Source organism: Capra hircus, chromosome 10 (genome assembly GCF_001704415.2).
Source record: "Capra hircus breed San Clemente chromosome 10, ASM170441v1, whole genome shotgun sequence".
In the NCBI taxonomy this organism is placed as follows: Eukaryota; Metazoa; Chordata; class Mammalia; order Artiodactyla; family Bovidae; genus Capra; species Capra hircus.
In genome coordinates, this window is record NC_030817.1 from 94610723 (window position 1) to 94628195 (window position 17473).

Here is a 17473-nt window from a genome sequence, read left to right on the forward strand (position 1 = left end):
GTAACTTTCCCCTCAAGGTCAGAAGATAACACATTCTTTTCAAGTGCACTCAGAATATTTATCAAGATAGTTTATATGCTGAACCATAAAAGAAGTATCAATAAATATAAAAGGATTAATATCATAAAGTGTTTTTTATAATTGCAAATAGAAGTAATGGAAGATCAGTAACAGATCTGTATAAAATCTTGAGATATTTGGAAAGTAAGTAGCACACTTTAAAATAACCCATGGGTCAAAGAAATTTAAAGGAAATTTGAGAATATGTTTAACTAAAATAGAGTGAAAATACAACGTGGCACACACAAAAAAGTCACTGCAGGAAGGCACTGTCTGAAAGCCAGGAAGAGGTCTCAGCAGAAACAGAATTTTGTAGCACCTTAATTGTGGACTTTCAGCCTCTAGAACTATGAGAAAATAAGTTTCTGTTTAAGCCACCCAGTTTGTAGTACTCAGTTATGTTAGCCTTAGTCAACTAATGCTAATAGTCAATAACAGTCAGCTAATTTCATGAAGATGTCATGAAAAGAGTGATGGGGGAATTGTAGTACTAAATGCCTGTTAGAAATAAAGAACCCTCTCAAATCAGTGATACCAGCTTCTAACTTAAGGGAACTAGAAAAAAAAAAAAAAAAAGAGTGAATGAAATCCAGAGTAAACAGAGGAAAGGAAATAGTAAAGGAGAAAACAATGGTAAAGCAAAAATCAATGAAATTGAAAACAGAATAAGGAAAATCAATAAAACTAATCTTGGAGAAGATCAGTAAAATTGATAAACCTTTCTCAAACTGACCAGGAAAAAAAATAGAAGCACAGATTACCAACGTCAGAAGTAAGAGAGGTGACATCATGACCTAGTCTACAGATATGCAAAAGGATGATAAGGGAATATTATGAACAACTTTTTGCCAATGCATCAGATGAAATGGACAAATCCCTTGACAGACATAAGTATTATAAACCAATGGGCAACCTGAGTAATAACAAATCTACTAAGTAAATTGCATCTTTATTTCAAAACTTCCCCACCAAAAAGCAAATCAACAAACAACAACAAACCAAAAAAACTTCTAGGCCAAGATGCCTCCTGTTCAGTTCAGTCACTCAGTCGTGTCTGACTCTTTGCGACCCCAAGAATCGCAGCACGCCAGGCCTCCCTGTCCATCACCATCTCCTGGAGTTCACTCAAACTCACATCCATCGAGTTGGTGATGCCATCCAGCCATCTCATCCTCTGTCATCCCCTTTTCCTCCTGCCTCCAATCCCTCCCAGCATCAGTCTTTTCCAATGAGTCAACTCTTGGCATGAAGTGGCGAAGAACTGGAGTTTCAGCTTTAGCATCATTCCTTCCAAAGAACACCCAGGGTTGATCTCCTTTAGAATGAACTGGTTGGGTCTTCTTGCAGTCCAAGGGTCTCTCAAGAGTTCTCCAAAACCACGGTTCAAAAGCATCAATTCTTTGGCGCTCAGCTTTCTTCACAGTCCAACTCTTATGTCCATACATGACCACTGGAAAAACCATAGCCTTGACTAGACGGACCTTTGTTGGCAAAGTAATGTCTCTGCTTTTCAGTATGCTGTCTAGGTTGGTCATAACTTTCCTTCCAAGGAGTAAGCATCTTTTAATTTCATGGCTGCAGTCACCATCTGTGGTGATTTTGGAGCCCAAAATGATAAAGTCTGACACTGTTTCCACTGTTTCCCCATCTATTTCCCATGAAGTGATGGGACCAGATGCTATGATCTTAGTTTTCTGAATGTTGAGCTTTAAGCCAACTTTTCTCTCCCCTCTTTCACTTTCATCAAGAGGCTTTAGTTGGCTAAGGCTAACATAGCTGAGTACTACGAACTGGGTGGCTTAAACAACAGAAACTTATTTTCTTATAGTTCTAGAGGCTGAAAATCCACAATTAAGGTGCTACAATATTCTGTTTCTGCTGAGACCTCTCTTCCTGGCTTTCAGACAGTGCCTTCCTGCAGTGACTTTTTTGTGTGTGCAGAGAGCGTTAGTGTGTCTTCCATTTTTATAAAGATGCCAACCCTATTATATTAGGGCTTCAACACATGAATTTTGTGAGAATATACTTCAATCCATTATACCTTCAATAGTGAATTCTGCCAAACAACTAAGGAAGAAATAATACCAGTTCTTCACAAAATGAGTGAAGTGAAATTGCTTAGTCGTGTCTGACTCTTTGCGACCCTGTGGACTGTAGCCTAACAGGCTCCTCCATCCATGGGATTCTCTAGGCAAGAATACTGGAGTGGGTTGCCATTTTCTTCTCCAGGGGGTCTTCCCGACCCAGGGTTCAAACCCAGGTCTCCCGCATTGCAGGCAGATGCTTTACCCTCTGAGCCACCAGGGAAGCCAGGAAAGAGTTTTTCACAAACTCTTCCAAAAACCTGACGATGAGGAACTGTTTCCAGCTCCTCTTATGAGGTCACCATTAAACTGATAGAAAAATCAAAGACATTGCAAGAACAGAAAACTGCAGTTCAGTATCCTTCATAAGCAGAGGTGCAAAAATCTAAACAATTTTAGCAAATCATATGCAACATATGTGCATATGTACATTGTAACCAAGTGAGATTTATCACAGGAATGTTGGGTTGACTTTACATTTGAAAGTCAAACACTGTAATTTGTTATATTAATAAGCTAAAAGAAAAATCATATGATTACCTCAGTAGATGATGCAGAGAAAGATTTTGGTAATACCTAATATCCATTACTGGTTAAAAACTCAGCAAATTTATAATAGAGGGGAATTGGGTCAGCCTGATAAAGGGCATCTACAAGAAGATACACAGCTCTCATACATAATGGTGAAAGACTTAGTGCTTTCCCCCAAGATCAGAAGTGAGATAGGAAAGTCTGTTCTCACTACTTCTTTTGCTCATTGAAAGAAAACAGTCTTTAGTCACAAGTCACATGATCATCTGTAGAAAATCTGATGGAAACTACAATAAAAGCAACTATAAGTGAGTTTAGCAAAGTTGCAACATAAAAGATCAATATACTAATATTAATTACACTTCTTTATTCTAGCAACAAACAATTAGAAAGTTAAATTTGAAAGCCAAACAATTAGGAAGTGAGATTTATGCTGAAATTTCAAAAAATGTGAAATACAGATAAAATTTAACAAATGATGTAAAAGGTACCCTGAAACCTAGAAGATGTTACACATAGCAAAATTTGATGGAGAGAAATGGAAACATACCTTGTTCATTGAGTCAGAAGACTCGATATGGTTAAGATTTTTTTCTGCTGAGATATATTTATGGAATCTACACAATCTTAATCAAAATCCCTGTAGGATTTTTTTTTTTTTTTAGAAATTCAAAAGCTGGTTCTAAAATTCATATGGAATGCAAAGGATTTAAATAGACAACTCTGATAAAGAACAAAGTTTTGAGAGTTAACACTACCTTATTTCAAGAATTATTATTGTTATTTTATGGCTGTGGTGATCAAAACAGCATGGTACTGTCATCAAGATAGGGAGATATTAGTAGATCAGTGGAAGAGAAGGGAGTTCAGAAGCAAACCCTGAGTTTTGACAAAGGCGCAGGCCTTTATAGTAGAGAACAGTTGAAAATCTGTATGCTGCAGAATATTATTGAGTGTTTTTCTCTGTATTTTAAGAGTGTTTATTTTTGTTTTGGCCAACAAGTTACTTAAAGGTCAGCTTGGTCCTTTCAATACGTTAAAAAAATCCTGGTTAAGTAGATCTAGTGTAGGCCTTACTCTGTCCCTAAGATATGACCCGCTAAAGGTCTCTCTAAATGCCCCAGTTGCTCAACAAAGTCTCTCTCCCCAGATGGGCAGGAATGTAAATGTTCCCCAGCCTGTATGATCTCCGATGGTGGTTATTAATAATTTATAGTTTCTGGGTACTTCTTGCCCAGTCTCATATGACTATTTACCCATGAATGGTTTAGTATTCGGATAATGACTCAAAGAGCCCCTTTTTATAGATTTCTGGTGCCTTTTCTCTACACCCTCATCTCTGGTGCCCTGCCCTGTAAATTTTTTTACCCCAGCCTCCCCAGACGCTGATCTGTCTCCTCCGCCCAGCAGGAGCACCTCATAGGCTGGTGTTATCCTCGGGAACCCCCAGACAGGAAGCTGGGGTGACTTCAGGTCTCACTGCATTGTGTGCCTTCACTCAGGGAGCCATAGATCTAACTACCCGTTTTTCTAATTTTTGGATAACGGGTTCCCCCCCACCCCGTATATGTTATTTAGTTTTCTAGTTGTTTACAACGGGACAGTAAGTTGTAGCAGTTATTTAGTCCTGATTGGAAGTGAATATCTTTCACAACTTAGTTTTCATTGAAAATTTTTATATTCTTAATTTGTTTTTAATAAATTTCATATTTATAATAGCAAGTACAACTGGCAAAAACAGAGATGGAATAAAGACTATTGGTCTTTACATATAGTTTATCTGGTGGGAGCAGAATGCTTTGCAGTCTGGGGTAGGGGAAGGTAGGCTCAAGTGTTCAGCAGTTGGTTTGTGTTAGTTTACAGTGGGACTGAATGGAGAGAATCACATAAAAACAAAGCAGTTGAATTGTGACCCACTGAGAAAATCTGCTGCAGTACTCAGTTCCCTTTTAAGATGGAGCAGGGCATTTACATGAAAACTAGAAAAGCTGTCATCAAAGCTCTTCTGAGATTTGGGAAAATCAAAAGAGTATTATCTGTAGAAGTGGACAGGATTTGGGTTATCTAAATGAAGAATTTCAGTATTTTAGGAGGCACAGTGGAGAAATGATAGTTGGTATGCAGAACCTGGAAAACCATTTTAATTGTGTATCTCCTGGCTTAGGAAGTCAAAACTATTATACAGCTCAAGATCATAGTCCTTTATTTAATTTCATGGCAATTATTTTTAGCAAAGAAAGAAAATTTAGTAACATTCTTTTTTCTGGTTTTCCTGGAGGTAATTTTTTTAATCTTTCTGATACAGTTCTGAGATTTTCTCTTCATGGTTTTATAAGACATACTTCAGTATTGTAACATTTTGTTAGGTGTAATAACCTCTAAATAGTCTGTTTCATTAGAACTTCTAAGAAAATAATCAATTAGTCTTACATATGCAGCTTTCCTAGAGTTTCAATCAACATGAATGCTTACATGATCTATAGTTTACTCAAATATTTCAAACTAATGACATTCGCCTCTTTCACCTTTTTGCATGTAGATACTGTTATAGTTGGGTCAATGAATGAAATACTCCTTCATAATATGATATATTTCTATTCTAGAATGTTAACTGAAATCATTCTGTTACTGATATTCCTCTTGATTTTCAAATAAGAGTTATTCATGTTTTTGGTTTTCTTTTGTTCATGCCTTCATTTCAGAAAAAATGAAGATGAATAAAGTAACTCGTGCTAACATTAACCGGAGAAACATTTTTGGAGAGAACTTACTGTATAAAGCTGCTGTGCACAATGATACTGGTCTTGTTCATCATTATATCAAAAAAGGTGGAAATGTTAATCAGCCAAGTTATGCCGGTAGGTTGTGGTTATCACCTACAGTTATCTTGAGAGTGTTTTTTGTTTCAGCTGAATTACTGCTATGAAATTACGGCAAAGTAGGCTTAAGTCAAGCCTCAAACAGAAAGCTTCCAAGTATTTTTTCTTCTTAGGTGATGCTTCACCATCCTCTCCAGGAAGTGGTAAGATAAGCGGAGAGGCATTTCCCCTCCAAAGGTTGTGCCTGCCTGGCCACGTGCAGTAGCTGCCACAGAGGGACGGGGCTCCTGGGGCCAGCTTGCTGGCTCTGTGTGAGCATTGTTACTGTGAGACTCAGCTTTTAATGGAAGAGGAATGAGGTTCAGAGCTGAAAGAAGCTGGTGATCCATTGAGCTTCTGGGAAAATTGATGGTAGAGGGACAGCAAAACAGTTGCCAGGGAAATGAAGAGAACAGACTATATGAGTTGGAGAGGGTGGAGCAGGAAGCCCAGAAAGAGCAATCTTCCTGCCAGGTTGGATCTCTGGTACAGTCTTCCTGTGGGGAGAACCTGGCACGTTCTCTTGGAGAGGAATGATTCCTCAATGGCGCTGACGTACTTAAAGCGCTGAGCAGCACTGGGCCAGCACCTTTCATGTGTCCTCGCTTTTACTGTTGTTTCTAGACTCTCTTGGTGTATGAAAAGTGCGCAAAGTCTTTTGATACACAGAGATCAGCAGCACAATCCTCAGATAAGCAGGTGATACAAGTGCTCCCTCAGAACTCACTTTAGCAGGACCTGGGTTTATACTGTAATCAATCAGAGCTTTAAAGACTGTTATTCTAAGTCTCGTAACCAGTTCATCTATCATGGTCTTATAACCCTAAACCAGGGATCCTTACTTGCTAGCCAGAGCTCTTGCTTCTTTGATTTGGAGAAATCCATGGTTCTTTCTGTTAAGTCTCTGTGTGCTTCTTAGGCTCAGGAGTAGTTCTGCATGCCTCTAACTGGAATTTGTGGATTTCCCAAACATCAGTCTGAGCAGCTTTCTGTTCATTGACCTTTTTTAAACTCTTTCCTGTGCCATTATTAGCATCCTTGGTTGCTATTCCCTGCCTGTCTTTTGCTTGGCAGCATACACCTTCTCCTCACTGCCCCATGTACTTCTGTGACTTTCATGAATTCTTTACCTGTCCGTATTTTCCAGACTTTTGAACTCCCTTGTTTTCTACTTTTTCTTCTCAGTTGGCATCTTACTCTGACCCTGCTACTTCTGACTACCATATCTTACAGAATTGCAGAGGGCAGTGTTTGCAAAAGGTTGTCCATAAGCCATTTTCCTGTCACCTACAATGTTTGTTAAAAATGTAACCTTTACTGAAGCGCACACACAAAATCACTGAAAATCACAGTCAAAATCTTTAGGTTAAAATCTAGAGATCGAGCTTCCCTAGATGGCTTTAAAATGTCCATTCATTCATTTGGCTGTGCAGGGTTTTTGTTGTGGCCCATGGGATCTTTGATCTTCATTGTGGCGTGAGGATCTTTAGTTGCACGTGCAGCGTCTTTAGTTGCAATGTGCGGGATCTAGTTCCCTGACCAGGCTCAAACCCAGAAGCCCTGTGTCGGGAGTGCAGAGTCTTAGCCACCACACCGCCAGGGAAGTCCCTCCCTAGGTGATGTTTATTCCCATTAAAGTTCAAGAACTACTGACAAGAGGTGTGTGGCCTGAGCTTTTACTGTGTGCCGCCTCTGCGCCAAATGCTGTGGAAACAAAGAAGTAAGCTGTCTACTAGAGAGGTTGAAATATATTTATTTTTTGATACAATCCAATAAAGACTTCAGTTCAGTTCAGTCGCTCAGTCGTGTCTGACTGTTTGCGACCCCATGAATCGCAGCACGCCAGGCCTCCCTGTCCATCGTCAACTCCCGGAGTTCACTCAGACTCACGTCCATCGAGTCCGTGATGCCATCCAGCCATCTCATCCTCGGTCGTCCCTTTCTCCTCCTGCCCCCAATCCCTCCCAGCTTCAGAGTCTTTTCCAATGAGTCAACTGTTCGCATGAGGTGGCCAAAGTACTGGAGTTTCAGCTTTAGCATCATTCCTTCCAAAGAAATCCCAGGGCTGATCTCCTTCAGAATGGACTGGTTGGATCTGCTTGAAGTCCAAGGGACTCTCAAGAGTCTTCTCCAACACCACAGTTCAAAAGCATCAATTCTTCGGTGCTCTGCCTTCTTCACAGTCCAACTCTCACATCCATACATGACCACTGGAAAAACCATAGCCTTGACTAGGCAGACCTTAGTCGGCAAAGTAATGTCTCTGCTTTTGAATATGCTGTCTAGGTTGATCATAACTTTTCTTCCAAGGAGTAAGCGTCTTTTAATTTCATGGCTGCAGTCACCATCTGCAGTGATTTTTGGAGCCCAAAAAAACAAAGTCTGACACTGTTTCCACTGTTTCCCCATCTATTTCCCATGAAGTGATGGGACCGGATGCCATGATCTTCGTTTGTACACAAAATGTAATATACCCAATTATTTTTTCATAGGTAACATTTGCATTTTATAAGTCCTCATTTGTATTTTGTGATATCTTTGTCTTTGATTTAAAAAAAACTATTTCAATAATTCTTTACCTATCAAAACCAATGGTGACAACCATGAAATAGCCTGAAAATAAGCTCTGAATACCCAGAATAGATCTAATAAAGCTTCTTTGCTAAAACCCTGTCAGATCAATGAATTGAGGATTATTTTACACAGACTCCTAAGCTTATGACACATTAGAACTGAAAAGAAAGATTGGCTCAGGCCAGGATGTTGATAATAGCAAGAAGTTTAAGCCAACAACAAGGTAAGAGACACATAAAAACATTAAAAATGAGGAGCAAAATTGTTGAGGACTGTAATACAGAAGAAGGGACACTGCATATCTCTGTGGGTGTTAACAGTTGCTGCATTAGATCATGCAGCTAATATCATTATGATGTTGAATTTTTTTAAACAGTGGGTTTAATTGTATTGCCTTTATAGGAAACCTATCTTCTCAGAAAGCTTTGAGGAAATTTCCTCCAAGATAGTTACATTTTTAAAAAGAAATAAAGATTTTGCTTGAGGATCTCCCAACTTGCAGTTTGGGGAGATAATAAAAGATTTGTTATTTTGGAGTTTAATAGATATCTTTGACTTATATCATTGTGTCTGACTAACGAAAAGATTTATCTGGCTGACTGGTATCCTTGGAGCACTTTATAGTATGTTAATTGAATTATTGTAACTAACTTTTTGCAAATTGGGAGAAAAAATTATACAGTTGACCCTTGAATAGCGTGGGAGTTAGGGTCCTGACTCTCATTGTGGTAAAAAATCTGAGTATAAATTATAGTTAGCTCTCCCTATCCATGGTTTCTCCTTCAATGACCTCAGATTGTGTGATACCGTAGTATTTACTGTTGGAAAGAAATCTGTGTATAAGATAGACCTGCGAAGTTCAAACCCACGTTGGTCAAGAATCAACTTTTAAACTGAGGTCCTGCTGGCTGGGTTACTTTAACAAAAGTACCTTGAGCTACGAATAAGCCTTTTTTCCCCTCTTCTCTGCAGAAAAGTAACCTGCAACCAGCAGTCTCTATGAGCTAATAATGACCCCCTCTCCTTACAGCCTTTTTATTTGAGAGGGGCAGGAGTGTTTTCAAATTTTTTACTATTTTCATATTTTTCCATATTAATACCAACAGTGTTAAGGGTAGGAGTTTTAATAAAAATTTGAATTGAATCCACAGATAATACAGATTGCCTCATGGTGAGATTACCTTGTTTCATAGCCAAAGTATTTTTAAAGCAGCAACTTAGAATTAGAGTTCTTATTTTAAGGGCAAGCACAGACATTATTAAGATGCCAAATATAACAAACACCATTACTTTTTTGTGTCATAGGTTGGACAGCACTTCATGAAGCTAGTCTAGGAGGGTTTTATCAGACAGTAAGTGAACTGTTAAAAGGTGGAGCAGATGTGAATATCAGCGGAATGTACCAGATCACTCCCCTACATGATGCTGTGATTAATGGACATTATCAGGTACTGTAATTATTTCGTTTGCAGAGCGAACACTACACTCTTCAACTATTAAAAACTTCTGGGACCAACAGTAGAAAAACAGATAGGGATTCAGTTTCAGTTCATTCTGCTAATCAGTACTCAGAATTTATAAAAAAATATTACTGTGATGGATTGGTTGTGCCTAATATGGCAGACCCCGTTTCATATGTTACTTTTAATGACTACATGATGTGTATTTTGGTTGTACATAGTATTTTTTCAACTTCCTTAGGTCTTTTTTTGTATAGTACTTTATAGGCTCTGTGTGCATGTGCTGAGTCGCTCTAGTCGTGTCCAGCTCTTTGCGACCCGGTGGACTATAGCCCGTCAGGCTCCTTTGTCCATGGGGTTCTCCAGGCAAGAACACTGGAGTGGGTTGCCATTTCCTCCTCCAGGGGCTCTTCCCCACCCAGGGATCAAACCCAGGTCTCCTTCACCGCAGGCAGATTCTTTACCGCTTGAGTCATGAGGGACACCCTTACAGGCTCTAGGAGAACATTTCCTTCTTAGTATGTTATGCAATGATAGGGTCGCAGCAGGCTCACAGCTTTTTGTAGTCTAGTGTTACTTTCAGAATCAGACTAAGACATGAGAACCTCTCAGGTTTAATGACCAACCAGTACACACCAGCACAGAGGTACCAATGGTTATAATATCAGAATGCTATAATTCCATATATGTTGGTTAATAGTAACTAAAGTAATGGTACGTGAATGCTAGGTTGCTTCAGTCATGTCTGACTCTGCAACCCTATGGACTGTAGTCCACCAGGCTCCTCTGCCCATAGGATTCTCTAGGGAAGAAAACTGGAGTGGGTTGCCATGCCCTCCTCTAGGGATTTTCCCTACCCAGGGATCGAAGCCAGGTCTCTTACGTCCCCTGCATTGGCAGCTGGGTTCTTTACCACTAGTGCCACCTGGGAAGCCCACAATTATGAAACTTGTTAATTAAGACTGGCACAGTGCTTCATCATATGTACTCTGAGCTTCCTAGACATTTTTTCTGGTCCAGGGACTGCATCGGGCTGAGGCATTTCCTGAAAATAGTTTATTGTTTATTTAAAGTGGTGGAAGTTGCTTCTGGGCTTAAAACCTCTAGAGTAGGAAAGAGGGCTAAGGAAGATCTGTTCTGTTTCTCCAGAAGAAATACCTGCCACAGGTAGAGCTGGGGAAGGCTATAGGCAAGAATATCTTAGAAGGGATGCAGTTGAGCTCATTTCATGTGCTAGGAAGGTTATACTCAAAATCCTACAAGTTAGGCAGAACTTCTGAGTGTATAAGCTGTGTTTTCAAAGAGGCAGAGGAACCAGAGATCAAATTGTCAACAGTTGTTGGGTCATGGGGAAAGCAAGGGAATTCCAGAAAAACATCTGCTTCATTGACTACACTGAATGAAGCCTTTGACTGTGTGGATCACAGCAAACTGGAAAATTCTTAAAGAGATGGAAATACCAGAGCACCTTACCGTCTGCTGAGATACCTGTATGCAGGTCAAGAAGCAACAGTTAAAACCAGACATGGAACAACTGATGGGTTCAAAATTGGGAAAGGGATACATCAAGGCTGCATATGGTCACCCTGTTTATTCAATGTCTATGCAGAGTACATCATGTGAAATACTGAGCTGGATAAATCACAAGCTAGATCACGATTGCTGGGAGAAATGTCAACAACTTCAGATATGCAGATGATACCACTCTAATGGCAGAAAGTGAAGAGGAACTAAAGAGCCTCTTAATGAGGGTGAAAGAGGAGAGTGAAAAAGCTGGCTTAAAACTCAACAGTCAAAAAACTAAGATCATGGCATCCAGTCCCATCAGTTCATGGCAAATAGATGGGGGGAAAAGTAGAATCAGTGACAGATTTTTTTTTTCTTCGGCTCTGAAATCACTGTGGACTGTGACTACAGCCATGAAGTTAAATGCTTGTCCTTGGAAGGAAAGCTATGACAGACCTAGATAGCATATTAAAAAAGCAGAAAGATCCCTTTGCCGAGAAAGGTCCATAGAGTCAAAGCTATGATTTTTCCAGTAATCAAGTACCATAAAGAAGGCTGAGCGTCAAAGAATTGATGTTTTTGAATTGTGATGCTGGAGAAGACTCTTGAGAGTCCCTTGGACTGCAAGGAGTTCAAACCAGTCAATCCTAAAGGAAATCAACCTGATTATTCATTGGACTGATGCTGAGGCTCCAATACTGGCACCTGATTCAAAGAGCTGACCCATCGGAAAAGACCCTGATGTTGGGAAGGAGTGAAGGCAAAAGAAGGGGGCAGCAGAGGATGAGATGGTTAGATCGCATCACCAACTCAGTGGACATGAATCTGAGCAAACTTCAGAAGACAGTGGAGGACAGAGGAGCCTGGCATGCTGCAGTCCATGAGGTTGCAAAGAATTGGGCATGACTTACTAACTAGACAACAACAACAACACTTAAATACATTCTTTCAAGTGTGGAGAAAGTAGAATTTGTGAATTTCAGATGATCAGCTCACTGTGGTTGCTTAGAAAATTCTGGGACAAATTATTAAACATACAGTGGGAGACATTTAGGCAGGCATAATGATCTTTGAGCATAAGCAGACATCGCTAAGAACACATCATGTCAGACTGACCTTGATCCTCCTTTATTAGGGTTAATTTGTGAAGGAAATGGCATGGCAAGTTGATATAAGTTATCTCAGTTTTAGCAAGCTTTTCTCCAGTGTTCTTGCCTGGGGAATCCCAGGGACAGAGGAGCCTGGTGGGCTGCCACCTATGGGGTCTCACAGAGTCGGACATGACTGACACAACTTAGCAGCAACAACAGCAGCAAGCTTTAATTTGATGGAGCGTGCTTGTGATATGTGAGTATTTGAGATGTTGAATTAGAAGTTCATTGACTATGTTATTGGGATTCACAGATATTAAGAAGATATCCCCAGACATGTTGATTATCCATTCCATTTGTGTCTGGAGTGAGCTGTCTTATAAAGTTTGATTGTCTATTCTATTGCACTATAAAAAGTCATACTGCATAGTAGGCGGGACCATGGATAGTGTTTTGTCATTGTTGGGAGTATTTTTTTTTAAATTCCAGACATCATACCATTTTACCGATAAATACTTGTACCTGCATCGCTAACAGATAAGGACGTTTTTCTCACACCCACATTTTTTTAATCATCTTACCTAATAAAACTTATTTGTTAATGCCATTTAATAATACCCAGTCCATATTCAAGTTTTCCCAAATTATCTAAAAGTGGTTTTTATTAAAATTTTGTTTGAATGAGGACCTGTCAGGGTCTATGTACTACATGTGCTTTTATGGCTCTTAAGTGTGTTTTGATCTGTAATGTTTCTTCCTGTGTTTTGTCTCTTCTGGAGCCTGGGTAATTTGTTGGTTGGGGTTTCCGAAATTCTGGATTTGACTGATTTTTATGGTTTCTTCTTGTATTTTCTGTAAGTGGCTGTTTTAATGGAAAATCTATTTAGAGACCATAGTTTGGGTGCGAGGTGTGCTCATTGCTATTGGACGTCATTGTTTTTAGGCGTTTTCCGTGAAATCATACTTTTAGAAAGAAAATTCATGAGTTCTTACTGATATTTCCATTTCAAACTTAATACTATAGATTCATAATAACTTTACTTGTGTCTCTTTTCCTTTTATGCTAAGCATTTGTGTCTTAATACGTTAACATTTCTTTATTGTACATTTTATTTACAATATTACTATTAGTGATATTTCTGTTATTAACAATAGTAATAACAATGGAACTACTAATGAATTGCTTTTTGTTTGTTTATACCCATTAGGAATGTATAGTCAAAATATTGGCTTTTCCAGTCTTGAAAGAATTTTATTCTCTGTCTTATTGGCTTCTTACACAAGGGATTTATTGGAAGGAAGAGATTTGAAATAATATCCTCCAAACTGAGAAGGAACTTTGAGTCTGTAAAACAAAGCTTTATTAACAAAGCAGTTCCATACAGTGCAATCATGACGTTTATTGTGGATAACTTATATACTGGCAAGGTTGGGCAGCGAGCAATCCAGAGGCATGCACAGCTGTGCTCCACACCACAGAAAGGAGTCCAGGGGGATTTAAGGGGGCCAGAGCTAAAATTAGACTCTGACCACCAAGTGAGAAGCACATCCACACTGACTGGAACGGAGGAGCTTTCCTCCTCCTGGGGTCTCATGACCATTAACCATCTGCGTCAGCAAAAGGCATTCTTTCAGCTTTCACATCTGATGAAGGCAAAGTTGGTAGTGAATTTATCTGGCTTGAGCACATTCCTTATGAGTAGGCTGAAGTGCAGTCATGCAGAAAGGAGAGGGGAAGGACTGGAGTAGAGCTGACAAGGTGGAGTCAGAGTGGTTCAGCAGCACAGAAGTCAGCTGATTCTAGAAGGAGGAAAAAAAGCACTAGAGTCAATAATGTTGTTGAAGGTGAAAAGCTACGGGCAAGCTCTCAGTAGAAGTATTTCCTTCAGGGTTCTACTGTTTGATGAACTAAACAAGTGGAGATTGTGAGGCCAGCCACTTACTGAAATGGCTCTGCTTGTTCCAGTTAAGAATACGTGGTGGCCTTAAAATAGCCACAAATTCTTTAACACTCTTCTGTCCGAAAGGTGGAACCTGAGTCTTCTCCTCAGGAGCGGGGGCTGCAGTTTCAGTGAGTTGCTTCTAACAAATAGGATGTGGCAGAAGCAACACATTATATGACTTCTGAGACCTGGTTGAAAGCTATCGTGGCTTCTGCCTTGTTCTGTCCGTCACTCGTTCAACAACTGAAGGCAGCCAGATGTCGTATCGAGCAGCCACTCAAGCAGCTCCGTGGAGAGGCACACTGGCAGTGTGCTGAGCCTTTTCCTGCCCACAGCCACGTGAGTGAGCCATCTCAGAAGCGGGTCCTCCAGGTGCTGTCGAGCTTCGAGATGATTGTATCTCCAGCCAGCCTCTTGACTACAGCCTCCTGAGAGGCCCCGAGGCAAAACTAACCACCTCCACCACTCCCAAATTCCTGACCCACAGAACTATGAGATTGTAAATATTTATTATTAAGCTACTGAGTTTTGCGGTAACTTGTCAGGTAGCAACAGATAACTAATACAGGATCAAATACAGGGTTAAAAACTCCATGGAAATAACTTATTTACTGCCATTTGATGAGAAGAGAGAGAGTTTTTTAAGTTAAAGAGTGTATAATATAAGTAGGCTTCAGAAGTCCTGATAGCAGGCTATAGAGGAAATTGGTGAATGTGGATAGTTGGTGTCGATAGAGTATATGGATAGAGAGTATCCACTGGACAGTGGATAAGACAGGGACTGCCAGAGTAATGTATTCCCTCCCTTAGGGTAACCATCCCGGATTTCCAGAGAAGTGAGGCTCTCTTCCCTTCCTCCTGTCTTCTTTTTCATGTTCCTTGATCCTCAGATACTCTCATACTGCATGCTTCATTATTTGACATAAAACCTCCAGAGATAAACAAACTTATGGAATTACTTTTCCTGAAAGAAAGCAATATGCTTTCCATCTGTATTGCTGAACAGTATGTGAAGATCCAGGCATATGAATTATAGATTTAATTATACCTACTATTACTTTCAATCCTCTTACCTAGCTTTAAACTCCCATAATAAAGTCATTTGAAAAGCAGAATCATCAAGTTTCTGAATCTTAATTTTTAAAGGATTTAGCTTAGATTATCCCTGTGTGTGATGGGGCACTTTTCTCTTGTAGAATGCTTTTTTGGTAGAAGGGAATATATATATGTAAAAGGAAATATATATTAAATATATATAGATATAAGTATATATGTATATAATTTTTAGATGCTTAAAATCTATAGAAATTCTGATCTTCTCTCTCATCCCAGACATTTACATGGAAATCTGGGCTTCTTTTGGTATAACGTTCTTTAAAGCCTGTTTCATACATCCTCCTAGACAACATTCATTCTTTCATTAAACATACAGTCTGTGCCAGATACTGAAATAGACACTGGGAATATAAAGATGATCAAGACATATATCTGTTGCGAAAACTTGGAAGCAACTTAAATATCCATTAGTAGGGTTGTTGTTTTTCAGTTGCTTAGTCATGTCTGACTCCTTTTCACCCCATGAACTGTAGCACGCCAGGCTCCCCTGTCCTCCACCATCTCCCAGACTTTGCTCAAACTCATGTCCATTGAGAGTCAGTGATGTCATCCAACCATCTGGTCCTCTGTCATCCACTTCTCCTCCTGCATCCAATCTTTCCCAGCATCAGGATCTTATCCATTGAGTCAGCTCTTCGTATCAGGTGGCCAAAGCTTTGGAGCTGCAGCTTCAGCATCACTCCTTCCAGTGAATATTGAGGATTGATTTCCTTTAGGATTTATTGGTTTGAGATCCTTGCGGTCCAAGGGACTCTCAAGAGTCTTCTAAATTGTAGCATTAATACATTCATATAGGTATATTAAAAAGTAAATTATTATTCAGCTGCTAGAAAGAATGAGGAAGTTCAATCTATCTGATTTGAAGCAGTTTTCAGAGTCTGATGCAGGGTAGGGTAGGCAGGAAAGAAGCTAAAGCACAGAAAAATGTATATATTATAGGCCCACTTGTGTAAGAAACAACATATATACACATTTATGATATACACATATATACCTGTTGGACTAGACCTATTGGGAAAATTCAGGGGAAACTGTAACTAGGGCTAACTTAGGAGAAATAATTAGATGACTGAAGTACAAGGGTAGAAAAGGGAAACTTAGCTTTCATTGTCTGTTTCTCTGAGCCTTCTGTATTCTGAGCCATATTTATTGATTTCCTATCCAAAAATATTAATTTTTAAAGATAATCAGAGTCCCACCCTCAAAAAACTTGAAATATAGGAGAGAGATAGGTATAAGAGGTGAGTATAATATAATATAGCATATATTGGACATAAAATATGTACATAAAAGAAGGAAGAGGTCATCTTTCTCTAGGGCATCAGTGGGTGAGGAGGTCAGGGAGCGCTTCATAGAGGAGGCTACTTGAGGAGTAGTAACAGATTATAAGAGTTTACCGGTTTCTCTCTGATGCTGAGGAGGAGGAGCAGCAGCAAAGGAATACGGAGAAGACACTATCTCCTGGAACCTGTTAAAATTGCATTTACTAGTGCAGAATGAACTTGAATTCAAGTTCACCATATGTATGCTAGCTCCATTTTATCATCAGTTAAACCACAGACATTCTGTCCACCCTCCCTCCCTCCCCGCTTTCTTCCCTCTTCCTTGCTTCCTCTCTCTTTTTTTTGGTAAGAGAAGTCATATGTACATCAACAGATTATGATTCAGTAGCAGTTACATTGAATTTTGTTGTTGGGCAACGATGTTACAGGTAAACCCAAACTCTGTATGGTTGGTAAATTCCAAATATTTGGAAAGAAATATTTGATGTTGCTTAGAGTTGTATGCTAGCATACATTTATAATAATATACTTTTTGTCTGGGCTCCTCACATAAAACAATCTTCCTCTAGGTGGCAGAGTTACTTCTTTTGAATGGAGCCGATCCTTTATTTAGAAATGACAATGGAAAGTGTGCTTTAGATGAAGCCAAAGACTCACGTATGATACGTCTCCTTGAGAGATTTGTTCCTAAACATCAAAACCATCTTACATCAGGTAAACGTAAACTGCTCTGTTACATCTGTTCATCATGTCAGCAGTTGCTGTTGAGTCGCTCAGTCGTGTGCGACTCCTTGTGACCCCATGAACTGCAGCACACCAGGCTGACCTGTCACTGTCTCCTGGAATTTGCTCAGACTCAGGTCCATTGAATCAGTGATGTCATCCAACCATGTCATCCTTAGTAGAGAGTCTGAGTAGAGAGTTACAGAAATCAAGCTTAGAATTATAGAAATTAAATTGATTTTCC

The 17473-nt window shown here is 39.5% G+C and overlaps 1 protein-coding gene across 1 annotated transcript in view; it reads left to right on the forward strand.

Moving 5' to 3' along the window:
• ANKRD31 (ankyrin repeat domain 31) overlaps positions 1-17473 on the forward strand; it is a 134478-nt gene that overhangs the window by 48413 nt on the left and 68592 nt on the right. Inside the window, exons 10-12 of the mRNA XM_018053792.1 lie at positions 5378-5533; positions 9413-9555; positions 17076-17220. Of these exons, the coding sequence (XP_017909281.1) occupies positions 5378-5533; positions 9413-9555; positions 17076-17220 (444 nt within the window). The remainder of the gene's footprint in view (positions 1-5377; positions 5534-9412; positions 9556-17075; positions 17221-17473) is intronic.